Source organism: Carassius gibelio, chromosome A18, assembly GCF_023724105.1.
Source record: "Carassius gibelio isolate Cgi1373 ecotype wild population from Czech Republic chromosome A18, carGib1.2-hapl.c, whole genome shotgun sequence".
Classification (NCBI taxonomy): domain Eukaryota; kingdom Metazoa; phylum Chordata; class Actinopteri; order Cypriniformes; family Cyprinidae; genus Carassius; species Carassius gibelio.
This window is the reverse complement of record NC_068388.1, coordinates 25,287,717-25,303,453: the sequence shown is the minus strand read 5'-3', so window position 1 is coordinate 25,303,453 and position 15,737 is coordinate 25,287,717. Positions and strand designations below refer to the sequence as shown.

The 15,737-nt window shown below is 35.4% G+C and overlaps 1 protein-coding gene across 11 annotated transcripts in view; it reads left to right on the top strand.

Moving 5' to 3' along the window:
* LOC127933795 (uncharacterized) overlaps positions 1–14,534 on the top strand; it is a 26,303-nt gene extending 11,769 nt beyond the window's left edge. For 9 of the 11 annotated variants that reach the window (XM_052530784.1, XM_052530783.1, XM_052530785.1 and 6 more), the window contains one exon: positions 10,394–14,534. In XM_052530784.1, the coding sequence (XP_052386744.1) occupies positions 10,394–11,859 (1,466 nt within the window). In that variant the 3' untranslated portion in view covers positions 11,860–14,534. Of the gene's footprint in view, positions 116–7,212; positions 7,788–10,393 lie in introns of those variants that run through there. The other 2 variants (XM_052530786.1, XR_008147567.1) reach the window with 2 other exon arrangements.
* The last annotated feature ends 1,203 nt before the right edge of the window (positions 14,535–15,737 follow it).

Below are 15,737 nucleotides of genomic sequence, written 5' to 3'. Positions count from 1 at the left end.
TTTCATTTGAAAATCTGACGCACGTTTTAAATCTCCTCCCCCTTCACATCTGTTGTAATAATTTTAATTTATATTTTAACTTTGCAGTTTAAATAAACCATACTTGTCATATACTTCAAACCTTCTCAAATTCTTCATTGCAGGTGCACAAATCCTAGTCTACAAATCACACATTTAGAAACTCGTACACTCACATTTTTGAAACAATTGCTGCAGTGAATGTGGTGCAAAACGCATTTACACACCCGCATCAAGAAATGTGAAGTCGCATGCGTCCAGTAGGAGGAGGCTGCAGACCTATGACCTACTGTAAACTGTATTATTTATATTTATTCATAAACTGTTTTTATATTTATTTATAAACTGTTTTGTATAGACTGACTGATATATGATGTTGTGAATTTATATTAAGTTATATTTAGATATTAACCATATTCAGGCCATTAGATATACAGCACTGTGTAGTCATATGGATCCTAAATGAAAATATTTGCTGTACAATTCACAATTGCTCGTCATACAGCAACAAAACATGTCCTACATAGCTTTTTAAGAAGAAAAACACAATTTAACCCTTTTCTAAAGTTCCAAGGGTCATTTAAAAGAAAGAGACAACATTGTTGTTCAAGAAAAATTATTTATTAACACCATGACTTGGTTATTTCTTAACAGCATGACTCCTGTAGATGACTCTCCTATGGCTTGCCACTATTCTTTAATTGTTTCTTTATTCTGGTGTCAAAGTGATCCCACTCACTGTTAAAAATAATAAAAAAGCAAAAGTTGCATAGTGGTATAAACAATGGTTATTTATATATTATGGCAGGATGTCATGTTTCAACATTTTGTCCTTTATAGAATCCTTACAGTAGCTTGCGTCAATGACAGGTCCTCGCAGTAATTTCTCCTCAGCCTCCAAGATGGACACATGTTTCACAACAGCAAGAGCACAGATGCTGGACTACCAGAGAAAGATTTATCAGAGCCCAAATAAGCCAAGCATCATTTAGCATTTTTATTTTTTATTTTTTTACAACAAAATCAAAAGTGCCTTTTCTGTATTAAGCACAAAACTATTATTTTATAGCAATGGTCTAACATTATGGATAAACTATTTGACATGAAAAACAATGTGAATATGACACCATGAGTCTATGCTCAGCAACGAGCCAAAGTAGCTCTTCTGATTGGCTGAAATTCTGTAATTTCTAAATAGTCCCGCCCACTACCTCTACAGATGCACAAATCACTTTTGAACCAAATATCTCGGTGCAAAAGGGAGAGCGCGAAACTTGTCACTTGAAAGCGAAAGACGGGTGTTTGAGATTCATCGCAGCAGATTCAAGCAGCTGTAGTTATGTACTTTGTGTTTTTGTTAGAAAAATATACAAGACATTTCTGAGAAAATATTTTACAAGTGTGCAACTCTCATTTGATCAATTCACGTACTGATTTGCGGATGTTCAACATTTCTCCACGACTTCACATTTCTTGATGCGGGTGTGTAAATGTGCTTTGCACCACATTCACTGCAGCAATTGTTTCAAAAATGTGAGCGTACGAGTTTCTAAATGTGTGATTTGTAGAATAGGATTTGTGCACCTGCAATGAAGAATTTGAGAAGGTGTAACTGTTGTGTTGTGTTTGTGAGAGAGAAAAAAAGTCTACAGGTTTGCAACTCTTAAAACATTTCTCTCTGTGACTTCAAATTTACTGATACACATGTGTGGCTTTTCTCTACAACTACAAATCGCACTGCCACAGGTGTTCAGTTGTTTTGAATCAAAAATAACTTCATACATGAAGACCACAAGAGTGTTCTGAACTTTTCATCACGTGATGGGACACACTTATAGACTTGTAAAAGTGCAAGCTTTATTTTTATTTGACATTTATTTTAAATGTATTTGCATTTTAAAAATCAACTTCTAAACATCTGTCCAGCACTAGTCTCTTTAACAGAAGGCACTATTTAATTTTGTGGTGATAAAAGAGCTTTTGCAAATATTGTGCAACATAATTATTTATCATCACTACTCATTTGCATCAATAAAACGTGCAACTCTATGTTTTACTACCAAATTATATTTGATAGAAATTAGTTTAATATTTAAACAACTGACAAGTTCACCTTCATAAAGGTGGCTCTTTGCACATACGGTCACTTTCAAAAATATGCAGACTTCACATGGATGAAAGCATGAGGCAAAAAACAAAAAGGATTTTGAGTAGTTATTATATGTCACCCCAGTAACAGCACACAATACTGTAGATAGACGCCTGTGAATCATGAAAACAAAAAATGAAACCCCTACCCCCACCCCCCACCCATCAATAACAAGTTTTTAAGAGTGAAAAGAGGAAGGAAGGGGTGGGGTGTATTTTTGGTGTTCGTGGCAGGAAGATAAGAGGTTGTTCTGCGTCAGTTTAAGTCAACTGAGGACATGACTCTGCTCTAAACTGAATTCCAGTGTAGACTAGATCCGCCTCTGGGGCCCGGGCCAACAGCAAACATAAGGACCCCCTTCATAGTAGCCTCTCTTACTGCCACAACGTTTTCAACCACACAATTATTATAATTATAATTATAATTATTAGTATTAAGTCTCAAACACAGAGATACAGTGAGTATGTATATGAAATGTTCCAGACTACAACACAGAAAAATCTCAAATGTATTAATATGATTTCAATGCAAACAGGTTTCCAGAAACAGAAACAACTTTTGAGTACATGACTCTTCATTTTAAATAGTGTACTTCATTATTATTATATAGAAGGTCTTCTTTCTGGCCCTAGAAGTGTCTATAGCAGGGTTCCTCAATTAGTTTTTGCCGAGGGTTACTCTCATTACCTCATGGTTTTATTGCACAACAATTAAAAACACTTATATTTAAGTAGCCAGTAATAATACAGGTGCTGGTCATATAATTAGAATATCATCAAAAAGTTGATTTATTTCAACAATTCCATTCGAAAAGTGAAACTTGTATATTATATTCATTCATTACACACATACTAATATATTTCAAATATTTATTTCTTTTCATTTTGATGATTATAACTAAGAAAAATCCCAAATTCAGTATCTCAGAAAATTTTAGTATATAACTTAAGACCAATACAAAGAAAGGATTTTTATAAATCTGGCCAACTGAAAAGAATGAGCATTAAAAAAAGTATGAGCATGTACAGCACTCAATACTTAGCTGTGGCTCTTTTGTCTGAATGACTGCAGCAATGCGGCGTGGCATGGAGTGGATCAGTCTGTGGCACTGCTCAGGTGTTATGAGAGACCAGGTTGCTCTGATAGTGGCCTTCAGCTCCTCTGCATTATTGGGTCTGGCATATCACATCTTCCTCTTCCAATACCCCATAGATTTTCTATGGGGTTAAGGTCAGGCGAGTTTGCTGGCCAATTAAGATCAGGGATACCTTGGTCCTTAAACCAGGTACTGGTAGCTTTGGCACTGTGTGCAGGTGCAGAGTCCTGTTGGAAAATGAAATCTGCATCTCCATAAATTTGGTCAGCAGCAGGAAGCACGGAGTGCTCTAAAACTTCCTGGTATACAGCTGTGTTGACCTTTGACCTCAGAAAACACAGTGGACCAACACCAGCAGATGACATGGCACCCCAAACCATCACTGACTGTGTAAACTTTACACTGGACCTCAAGCAACGTGGATTGTGTGCCTCTCCTCTCTTCCTCCAGACTCTGGGACCCTGATATCCAAAGGAAATGGAAAATTTAATTTCATCAGAGAACATAACTGTGGACCACTCAGCAGCAGTCCTGGCTAGCGAGACGCTTCTGACGCTGTCTGTTGTTCAAGAGTGACACAAGAAATTAAACCCATGTCTTGCATACGTCTGGTGGTTCTTGAAGCACTGGCTCCAGCTGCAGTCCACTCTTTGTGAATCTCCCCCACATTTTTGAATGGGTTTTGTTTCACAATCCTCTCCAGGGTGCGGTTATCCATATTGCTTGTACACTTTTTTTCTACCACATCTTTTACTTTTCACAGAGAAATAAACATTTTAAATATATCAGTATGTGTGTAATGCTCAGATTGAGTATTTCAATTGGAAACATTTTGCCTTTCACAATCTCTGCAGACGGTCGCTCCGGACTTGTCTCTCAGACGCCAGCGCATTGAGATCAACCTATTTTGTACAGAGCAGAGGACAGCTTGTTTTCAGGCAAACTCGCTTGTAGCTCGACATCACTATGAGTGAAAAGAGGCATAATATGTTTACTAAAATTAATCCAGCACTGACTATCACCTGGACTATTATATGAAGTGAATACAAGCTTTGTTTACGATTATGTTTGAGTCTGACACTGAGGTTTCTGTCTCCTCTTTATAGAATCTCTGATTTAGCCATAAACCGCCCTCATTTTACTTCATAGTGGCCTTTACACAAATCTGGACAGTGCCATTCATTGTAACACCCTTGTCTTCTTGCAAATTTTTATATTCTTGGCTAGGGCTAGGGTCATATAACCCTGCATGATTACAAAGACAGGCTCCTCCATGAAGGTTATTGCACAACAGAATTGTGAAGGACACTTGGATCTGATGTGTCTTTATCAGCGGAGTTATTTTGTTGAAAGCCAAGACTTTCGAGGCTAAAGCATTCCAGAGATGAACTCCCTACACTAAAACACTGAACAGTGAACTCGATGTTTATATAAATGAGAAGTTATCCAAAAGTGTTACTCCCACTGCTATAGACTGTTTTCTTCAGTAAGTATGTGGCAATAGATTCAAACAAGTTCATCTAACACAATACAATAACTACTTTTCTCTGGGTAGTCTACGGTTCAACAGGTATAAATTAGGATACATTCGATTACTGTACATGATACCACTATGACATTAGTTTGTTGGATGTGTAACTTATAACAGAAGTGTCATGCCCATTCAAAGTGAGGCCCCTCAGATTTCTGAGCAAAGTGGATTTTGAATACAGCTTCCAAAACACAAAAAAAAATTAAAAAAAAATAGCAGATTAATATATTCTATATAGAATTATCTCGTCAGAAACAAAAAAAAGTGCAGATGTGTGTACGAATCTATAATTAAGATTTTGATTTCACAGTGTTAACAGTTTCGGTGATTTTAATGGAGTTTTAGAGAGTGATTGAACTCTAGACTGTCAGTGAAAATGTTCTTTGATAATGTCAATGTTATTTGCTCTTTTTCTGTACAATGAAAGATTAGTAGCCTAACTTACAACGTTTTAATATCACATTAACTTTCAATGTTATATTCACATTTAATATAAACATATGAAATATAAAAATATTTTATGACATGACACCCATATCTATTACTTAAGTAATCAGACAGTTAATAGATTACATTATTAGGCTACTTTGACCATCGCATATTATCTAACATAATCTATGAAGGTGAGAATCGAGATATTTCATGATATAATCCATGCGTCTGGGAATGTTTCTAATAAAAGTGACAAAAAATAAATAATGCTTAATAATAATTTGCCAATATGCTCTTGTTGCTGCTGTGTGAAACATGACGACCCCCCCCCCCCCCACTCGTGTCCCCTCAAAAATAATGAGTGCATGACTCCCCTGCTTATACATTTAATAAAATATTATTTTTTATATTTAATAAGCCACAGAGTATGAAATAAATACCCGTTGATGAATAGAAAGCTAAAGAGAACATAACTGATAGTAAATGAACATATTGGAATGATTTCTGAAGAATTATGAGACACTGAAGACTGTAGTAAAGGCCGATGAAATATACATACATTCACACACACACACACACACACAGGGATGGGCAGTATTTCAGATACATGTATATAAAATACGTATTTGAAATACAAAATACTATTTTGTATTTTGTATTTTAAAGCCTTTGGAAAAATCAAATGTAATTTGTATTTAAATACATTTAAGACGAGTATTTTTGTATTTTCCAAATACTCAAAATACTTTGAGCCAGTCAACCTCTTTATTAGAGTGCTGTTTTCATGCATCAACTAGTTCAGACCAGACACGTTCTCCAAACCACGAAAAAGCAGCGATGAGAGGAAGTAGTTTGCAGAATAATTTGTCAAAGATCTCTTATACTGTCTATATCAAACACTCATCTTCTCGTGAGAAGTTTGTGAATAAATGGATTTCTTCACATGTGAACTGATTAGGTTGTGGGTCATTTTGACGACACTTGTGAAAAGTTTTTTAGCACACTTCTTAAACCCTAACCAAATAATCAAGTTAAAACCAGTAAACTCGAAATTGTGACTTGTGACATTAGAACAAAACATATTAATATGATAACATATGTATAACACTAAATTGAACAATACTGTGTTATATATGTTTTTTAATTCATTATTTATTTATTTTTTTTTTTTTTTTAATTAACGATTGTATGAAACACAATGACTTTATTCATTATTTCTGCTATGCAGGCTCATTTTGTAAATGTAATCATTTTAAATTTTACAAACATGTTGCTTTATGAAAATGTAACTGGACACATTTCCAAATTGTGATTGTGTTTACACAAGAGATTAAATAATTAGGTTAATCATTGTCTGTCTACATCAGTTTAGTGTAGTGATGGTGTGCATTTGTGAGGACAATGATGAAAGATACACCACACTTTTAGTTTTATTGTTCACCAAAAAAATTGTGCCAAATGATTTCTAATTAAAAAAAAATTATTTTAGATATACTTTATATTTTCTAATTATGTATATAGAAACAAATAAACTTTACATTAAACAATGTTTTTAAACAACGGTTAGGTCAGCAATATTGGATGGCAGATATGCCCAAATAGATTTCAGCCTAATAGGTATACCTGCACTGAATCTTCAATTTCACATGTATTTTGTGTATTTTCAAAATGCAAAATACTGTTTTTGTATTTAAATACATTTTTTTCATACAGTATTTTGTATTTGTATTTTAAATACATTTCCATGTATTTATGCCCATCTCTGCACATACATACATTTTATCTATATATCCACATATAAGAATAGACTATAGATATTCAGTATATGACCCAAAGTAACTAGTAACTAACTACTCCAGTAGTTTTTTTACCCGATAGTTTTTTACTCTTACTCAAGTATCTATTCAGACTAGTACTTTTACTTTTACTTGAGTACAATTTTTTGGTTACTCTACAAACCTCTGACAATAAAGATCTGAATCTTTTTTTAGAAAATAAACCCTTCAGATCTGCCTATTCTGTTTGTGTTTGAATGTGAAGGGTTGAATCAAAGACACAAGGTTTTCTCCATATGAGGATGTTTCCGCTGTATGCTTTCAACTCTGTGATTGGTGATCCACCTATTAAATTACAGAGGACCAGGCTATGTCAATGAGAGAGTAATTTCCAATGACATGAACATTGACCAACACTCCCTCTTTATCTGGCTACAGGGATTTGATTAAATCAGAGAGAGAGAGCAAAAAATATATATATAAATATATATATTTTCATCATAGCCTACTATCATTTATACCCAACCCACTGCACCCAGATCAGCACATATCAGACTCATAAGAGCATTATTTCACTGTGTGCCTTTAAGACCGAATAGAAACTGGCAACAGAAGAGCAAAGCAAGAAGAAAATGGAAACTTGGATGATGGGATAAGAAACTGTTTTGAACTCGTGCAGGATATTCTGGTGAAAAGCAAGTCATGCCTGAAGAGCTTCGCGGATTCGGAGCATTGCTTTAGATGAACGCCCGTCAGTTCTGTCGCACACTATTATGTTTTCGAAAGGTACTGCTAAGTTTTATTTATCATCTTTTGCCTGACGTTTCGCTTCTAGCCTGGATGCCTTGTTGTATTGTAGTATATGATAAAGCAGCCTATTGCTCAACAACATTTACTTTCACTTTTACTTTTAAACCGTTATGATTATTTTTTTTAAAAACCAACTTTTGAATAAATATTCAACGGCCATGGTTTACATGATTTAAAAAATATATAAATAATAACAAAAACAAAAAACATGGCGGCAGTGGCTGAACTAATCGAATAAATATATCTTATAACTGAGCTGAACTACAGTAAGCGCATGCACCGTTAGTGCGTGCGGTCTCGAGCAAGCTAGGCTACTTATTGTAAGAAAGCTATATTCTTTTTTAAAAGCACTGCTCACATACACACTGATTTTTAAAGCTAGAAAATTAGAAAATATTGAAAAAATAGCGCTGGGGTTAACATGAGGCGCGTACCCGTCCCGAGACAGCCGTGCAAAGTGTGTGACAACACAGGGCCTCTCGTCAGATTAAAGTGAGAGATTTTAAAGTTCTGTTTCTGTCCTTCGAAAGACTATCATAGCTAAAAAATAACAAATAATGAGACAGTGTATATGATGATGATTATTCTGATTGTTCAAAACATTTATGTGGCGTAGCCTATGTACTTGGTCGCTGTTGCACAAAATAAAATAAAAAAATAAATAAAAACTGGATTGGCCAAAAAAATGTTCAAGACTTTTTCAGGAAATGGAAAAGAACACTGTATTTGTATTGTTTTTATATAATGAATATATTGTAAATTATTAAACGGTGTTAATATTCTGGCTTCATATATGGACAGATAATAGTATGGGGTGATGCATGTGTCATTATATAATTTATATTTTACCAAAATCAAGCTAAAGTGGACCAGTGAATGTCAAAGGCAGAGGCAAACCTACATTAAGTGGGCGCCCCAGGCAAAATTAATCAGCGAGTTATCTAGAGATAGTTATACAACATACAAAAGTAGTCAAAACACATCTAACATAACATAAATGGCTTATTTTTACATCATTAAAGTGTTTTATTATTATTAACAATGTGTCTTTATAATAGAAGATTCAATACAATATGATCTTCAAGCTACAGTACAATCTTCATATTTATAACACTATATATAGTACAAATATAAGGTTAGAATCTTTATTATTGGCAGTATCTCTTCACACTAAGTGTAGATGCTATTTTTTAGATGCTTTTAGGTTTTATTTGCAGTAAACAAAAATAGCATGTTTCTTAGCAATATATGCTATTTACACTAAGTGCAAATAACAGTAGTACTTTCTTTGGAATAAGCGACAAGATGGGTTATGTTTGACCTATGTATGTTAATGTTTTATTTCCCTCTTGCTATCATCTTTTTTCCCTATCGCGAAGCATACAGTATCTGAGTGAAACAAAGCAACATCGTGTTTTATTAAACTCAAGTACAAAATCTAGTAGTCTTCCACACAATGGAAACCCCAAAACTGAAACACTTTCAACTGTGCATACAAAAGACATAACTGAAGAATGAATACTGACAGGTCTTTTCCTTTACTTAAAAATTGCATGAAATAATAATTGTAAAGGAGTCGTATGATGTTGTTAAAAAGAAAATTATTTTGTGTATTTGGTGTAATGCAATGTGTTTATGCAGTTTAAGGTTCAAAAAACACATTACTTTCCACATAATGCACATTATTGTTTCTCCTCTATGCCCCACGTCATGGTTCATGAATGCACTGTTTCACAGTGGCCGCTCCCACATGAAACAATCAACATGATGTAAACTGAGACGAGCAGGAAACAGTGCATTCATGAACCGTGAGACCGCATTTCTGAAACGTGTAATTTTTTTACAAAACGTGTAATTTTTTACAAAGCTCATTGTTCTGAACTGGCCAGCTATCCAGTGCATTGTGATTGGCCGAATACCTCAAACATATGACGGAAATGCAACGTCCTGAGATGCGTCTCCCAGCAAAACTACAAGACAAAACAATAAACCCATTACAAACAAGCCATTTGTTGCATCCAGTTGGGACATAATTCCGTATTATAATGACTTGTACTGTGTTTTTACGTTGTGCCTTATAAACAGTTGTGTCCTCTTTTGGAAGGCCAAACACAATGAGTGTGTCTTCTTCACAATGAAACAACGTCTCCACAACAGCCGAGGTTACGCCTTCTTTCTTTGCGTCAACATTTGGGCGGCGTTATGCAAATCTTCCCACATCGCGACATGGAAGAGTGTTAACTCTGATAAAGAATATCTTTTTGGATTTGAAAATTTAGTCTTTGCAACTTTACAGATGTTCTTAATGCACCAAGAGCTTGTAACACTCCAAAGAGAATGGGAAACTTGCATCATATGGCCCCTTAAACACATATTCTCTCAATTTTCTGCAAAGCATGCTGGGAACTTAAATGCACTGCCCCATTTCAGTTGCTGCAAACAGTTAGTCCCAACACAAACTTTTATACATGTCAGTGGCTTGAATTTAATGAAATTGAGATAACATGTTCAGCAGTTGTGTTGCTTTAGCCAACAACTTCAACAGAAACAACCTTAACATTTTCCTTCTATCTTTTGTCTAGGGAAATGGGATGTGAAATATGAACTACTAGAAAGTGGATCAAAAACAAAGCATTCTACGAAGAATATTTGGGTTCTGAAGATTTTTTTTCTTTCTTGCATTTTATTTGTGGTTTTCTGTATAATCTTTATTTATTTAGAAGATTACTTTAAAGCAACTTTTACCAAACAAATTGGGCAAGCCCATGAAAGTAAAGTCTCTGATCAACCAAATCCTCCCCCAAGCACTCATTTGCCATTGGAACAAACAACACACATCCACCACACATCCACCAGTCCTCCGTCTCCAAATGCGTGTGGTGTTCAAGTGAAGGACGGGCCTCTGATTAAAGTGGACCATCATAACACTTATGTGATCGGCTCTTATCTGGATCATCGTCTCAGAGAGAAACAGATAAAGTCTATCGCCATTGTTCTCCGACATGAGCCGGCCACGTACAGCTGTGTGATGTGCTGTGATGGTAGGATCGTGACATCGAATGCCCAATGCTCGATTCATTCTGACCACTTCAACTATGATTACGGCGCTGCTACTATCACGTGCCCAATCAGCAGCAGGTGTTTGACACCGACACATGTTGCAATTACAGCCGGTGGCGTCTCGGGGAGAGTAACATCCTTTCAATCTGTTAGAAACAGAGACGTTCCAACAACCTTCCCGTATGATTTTACAGTCTGTCACTGTGTTATGTACGACTACAAGAATGTGTTGATGTTAGTCGAGTCCATAGAGATGTCCAGACTGCTTGGTGCTCAAAGGGTGGTGATTTATAAAACCAACTGCGATTCAGACACACAGAAGGTTCTGGACTATTATGAGAAAAGCGGTTTCGTGGAGATCATCCCGTGGACGATTAAAAACCACATTAACGTGTCTAAAGGCTGGAAGATCGATATAGCACCAGGTCAGCTGCAGTACTACGGGCAAATCCCTGCACTTAATGACTGTGTTTTTCGTTATATGTACCAAACTCGCTATCTGGCTCTACAAGACATGGATGAATTTATTCTGCCTATCAAAGAGAAAACCTGGAGAGAACTGTTTCCATTGCTAGAGCATCTGTACGGTACTGATGTGGGCTTTGAGTTTGAGAATAATCAATTCCCAATGACTGCAAAGCTTCATCTTGAACACAACGTGGAAGCATGGAAGCATGTAAAGGGAATAAATATTTTAAATTATATCGAACGAGAACCCATCAACCCCAGTGCTTTCAACAATTACAAGGTCATAGTAAATCCTCGTCTGGTTCAGAAGGTTACCGTCCATGGCTTGCTGGAAACTGCGAACGGAAAGCCCACGGTCCGAGTGAATAAAGACATTGCTCGCATGTACCACTTCAAAAACTACACATTCCCACCGAACACAAACCTTATAACAGACAGTCATCTCTGGGATTACACCAATAAACTTGAACCAGCAGTTTCTGAAGTTCTACAGGATTGTGGATTATTGAAGCCTAGATAGTTGTCTTGAAGTACTGTCTATCACAGGTTTACAAAAAAAAACAAAAAAACAAGTAAAATAAACTTGAAAAAGCCTGGCTGTATGTGGATGATATGCATGGGGAACGTGTGAGTGGTTTGTTTGTTTGTTTGTTTGTTCACCTTTATTTGATTTGAGTGCTTGAAAATAACTCTCCTGTAAATAGAGTTCATGTGCCAAACACGTTATGTTGAAAGCTTTCCCACTCAAATGAGCTTGAGACACAACAGAAACTGGAAAATCAGCCTTTACACATTTCTACAAGTTACACACTACCTGTATATAGATATTGAATTCGGAAGAGGGATAAATTACTATTTTTCTCTGATAATCATCTTCATCGGTGCATACAAACAAATACAGCTCAGGGCTTTAAGGAAAGTGTACATTTATCCATTTTTTTTTTATTCAGAATAGTAAAAGCTAGGACAGGCAGGCATCTAGGGATAATGAGAGCCTAGAAAAAGTGAAAGCATAGAGGTTTTATAACTATTTTATTTTTAGGAGGATGCAGTTGGATGCTCACGGATGAGTTTTCAGTTGTTCAGCTGTCCGGATGGACCTTGCTGGGTCACTCCACAGTGTGCAAATATGCATGACCCTGAAGATTATCTGATCCTTAGGGATCACCCTGTTGTAAAAGTATTTGCTTTTTTATTGTCATCAAGTTCTTATTGTCACTGCGATATTTTTGTTTGCAATATTTACCTAATTGAATACTAAAAATAGCTTTTAAATAGGCTATTGAAGTCCATTTAGCCTTAGAGTAAAAAGGTCCCACAAAAAGATGCAATTTTATCTAACTATAGCACTATCTCACAAAGTGAATTTATATTGCAACTTAAACACTTAGAATTTATAGTTCTCTTATTTAAAAAAGTTTTTTTTTTCAATTCATTTCAATTCAAGTTTATTTGTATAGCGCTTTTTACGATACAAATCATTATATTTACATTTACATTTAGTCATTTAGCAGATGCTTTTATCCAATGCGACTTACAAATGAGGACAATTGAATCCAGCAATTTATTTTTTTAAGAATATAATCAGAATAGACAGTGCTAAAGTTAGAAGCTCAAATAAAGATGAAAGAGGCTACAACTGCAGTCACAATTTAAGAGACGCATTATTCGAATGCTTGTCGAAAGAGATGCGTTTTAATCTAGATTTAAACAGAGAGAGTGTGTCTGAACCCCGAACATTATCAGGAAGGCTATTCCAGAGTTTGGGAGCCAAATGTGAAAAAGCTCTACCTCCTTTAGTGGACTTTGCTATCCTAGTAACTACCAAAAGTCCAGCGTTTTGTGACCTTAGGGTGCGTGATGGGTTGTAGCGTGGTAGAAGGCTAGTTAGGTACACAGGAGCTGAACCGTTTAAGGCCTTATAGGTAAGTGATAATATTTGGTACCTGATACGCAACTTAATAGCCAGTGCAGAGACTGTAAAATTGGGGTAATATGATCATATTTTCTTGACCTGGTAAGGACTCCAGCTGCTGTATTTTGGACGACCTGTAGCTTGTTTATTGAAGAAGCACCTAGAAGTGCATTACAATAGTCCAGTCTAGAGGTCACGAATGCATGAACTAGCTTTTCTGCATCAATGCAATGTTTCTAAGGTGGAAGAATGCTGTTGCAACAAGAATGCAAGTTGCTGTCTAAAATAACACCCGGGTTTTTGACTGTAGAGGAAGTAACAGTACATCCATCTAGTTGAAAACTGTAGTCTACTAGATTCTGTGTACAGTTTTTTTGGTCCAATAATTAATATCTAATTCTCATCCGAATTTAATAGGAGAAAATATATTTTTTAATTAATTGTGATAGATGTGCAATTATAATGTATAAAATATACATAAAAAAGACTACTTGCTGGTATATTAATGAAATAAAGACCAACAAATAACATAACAAAGTAATTATAATAACATTTAATTCATGAAAACATCACATTCAGTTCAAACAAGTATATTATTTTAAAATGAAGTGTATTCTTCAATTTTACAAGGGTATATCTTGCAGCTTTCATGACTGCTACTTTATATCTCATAATAAGACTCTATTTCTAATGTTAAACTGTGTTTTGAAGTTACTGATTGAGGCGGAAACAGACTTTGTTAATGTTTAAATAGCTAAACATTCCAGATGGTTAATGTGCAGCAAGATCATAAACTTGTACTCCACTCATTTCCTGCACTTTCTGAAATGCTGCAAACTTAAATGTGAGTTCTAATGTGTGTTCTAATGTAGTAAATGTAATAAATGTAATCCGTGTAAATGTAAACACGCCCCCACATGTCTACATCACGATGTGGGAAGATCTGCATAACTCTGTCTAATGTTCACATTGTTCACATGTTGACATTTTGTTGAAATGCATGTTGAGCCAGTCATTTCAAGAGCTAACTGATTATGAAATTTTCCTTTTGATCAAAGTTCATCTGTTCTGTCAGGATGTTTTCAAGAGGCAAACAGTTTTGTATGGTAAGTGTACTATATCCTAAATGGCATACGCTTGTTGTTACGCCAGTATGCCACAGTGGTTTGAGGTTAAGCGCTATGGTATAGTGTTGTGGTTAGTTTAACTGAGCCAAAGTTCAGAGACATTTTCTTAAAAGTGTCAAGTTCTATTATTAAAACACTTGAGAGTAAAACTAACCCATGTCCAACAAAATGTTTTGTAAATTATTTTGTATTTAAATAGTTGATTCTATATAGATCCATTGCTCGACTAAAGCATTTTCTGTCAAGGAAGGATTTAGAGAAGGTTATTAATGCCTTAGTTTTGTCTCGTCTGAACTATTGCAATGTGTTGTATGCCAGACCACTATTTCACGCTTGCTATCAGTTGAGAATGCAGCAGCTGCTAGTGGGTGCTAAGAAAAGTCCTCATATCTCTCCTATTTTAGCTTCTCTTAAGTGGCTACCAGTGAACTACAGGATAAAATATAAAACTCTGGTGTATGTTTTTAAAGCAGTGCAGGGGTTGGCTCCTTCTTATGTGTCTGAGCTCATTGCTGTTGGTCAAGGGCCTAGGTCTCTAAGATATCAGGGCCTGAATTTCGTTTTTTAAACTGGGGGGGAATTCCCCCCTTACATGGGTCACATGGGGGGGATCTAAAGATTATGGGGGGGAGAATAACTTTTGATCCATCGGTCTAATTTAATCATGTTCATTTATTAATATCTACAGATTTGTATGCATGAATTGTGCATTTCCAGTTCTCAAATCAGTAAAAAAAAAAAAAAAAAAAAAACTTTATACAAAATACATCATGCTCTTGAAATTGACATTAAGACCTCTGTTTAAACTAGGCCTATGCTATATATTAATGTCTATTTCAGTTAATGTGTTTCAGTTCAGTTCAATTCTTTGCTTTTTTTTTTCTTTTGATATTGATATCGTAAATTGATATTAAGAACTCAGTATAAACTATAAGTATTTATGTCTTTCATACATTTCAGTTCTATTTCAGTAATTTTTTTTTCCATTTCTTTGTTTCATGTGACTTATTATAAGTTTCTCATCTGTCTCCTCATCTTCATTTCTTTCCATTTGATGATGGCTCTGTTGAAGTCAAACTGCTCAAGGGAAGGTCCAAGCTCTGAAATGATCATTAGATTTGTGAGACTTGTATTATTCAGTGAATTTCTGAATTTAGTTTTGATCCTGTTTTGTGTGCTGAATCCACGTTCACACGACACACTCGCTACTGGTATGACCATGGCTGTCTGAATGAGTTTCTCCATTTCAGTGAAAACTTTTTTCTTTGGATCGTGATCTGCATCATCCGAACTTGTCTTTCGCTTCAGCCAACGGTCCATATGTAAACTACTACGCTAACCAAACAATTCATTGTC